Source organism: Sinocyclocheilus grahami, unplaced genomic scaffold (assembly GCF_001515645.1).
Source record: "Sinocyclocheilus grahami isolate Dianchi unplaced genomic scaffold, SAMN03320097.WGS_v1.1 scaffold2048.1, whole genome shotgun sequence".
In the NCBI taxonomy this organism is placed as follows: domain Eukaryota; kingdom Metazoa; phylum Chordata; class Actinopteri; order Cypriniformes; family Cyprinidae; genus Sinocyclocheilus; species Sinocyclocheilus grahami.
The window spans coordinates 91,960-92,329 of NW_015507227.1; the positions used below are offsets into that span (position 1 = coordinate 91,960).

The window sequence follows — 370 nt, forward strand, 5'->3', positions numbered from 1 at the left end:
TAAGTGACTTGCAGTCAGATAGAGGTGGAAAAATATACTCCAAGTTAAACTACTATTAAAAAAATATATCAATAATATGAATGATTGCAGGTGTGTATTAACATTCCGTGTAACTGACTACCTTGAAAATAAAAAAAAATGACTTTAGCCAAACATAAAATTGTAAACTCCATCCAGTGCAGAGAAGGTTTTTGATATGCTTGTTTTGCATGAGTGTCTATAGTGACATCTTCGGTTTTGCTTTTTTTTGTCATAGGAGATACCCTGAAAAGGCAGAAGAGAGAGAGTCAAAAAAGGACACAAAAGAAATTAAACCAAGCACTGAAAGGACAGAAAATGACCGGGTAATCAAGAGTGAACCTAAAACATC

General features: G+C 33.8%; 1 protein-coding gene across 1 annotated transcript in view; it reads left to right on the forward strand.

The window, feature by feature from the left end:
• LOC107573841 (uncharacterized) overlaps positions 1-354 on the forward strand; it is a gene marked incomplete at its 3' end in the record, with an annotated part of 9,056 nt that extends 8,702 nt beyond the window's left edge. Inside the window, exon 11 of the mRNA XM_016260289.1 lies at positions 257-354. Within this exon, the coding sequence (XP_016115775.1) occupies positions 257-354 (98 nt within the window). The remainder of the gene's footprint in view (positions 1-256) is intronic.
• Between the last annotated feature and the right edge of the window lie 16 nt (positions 355-370).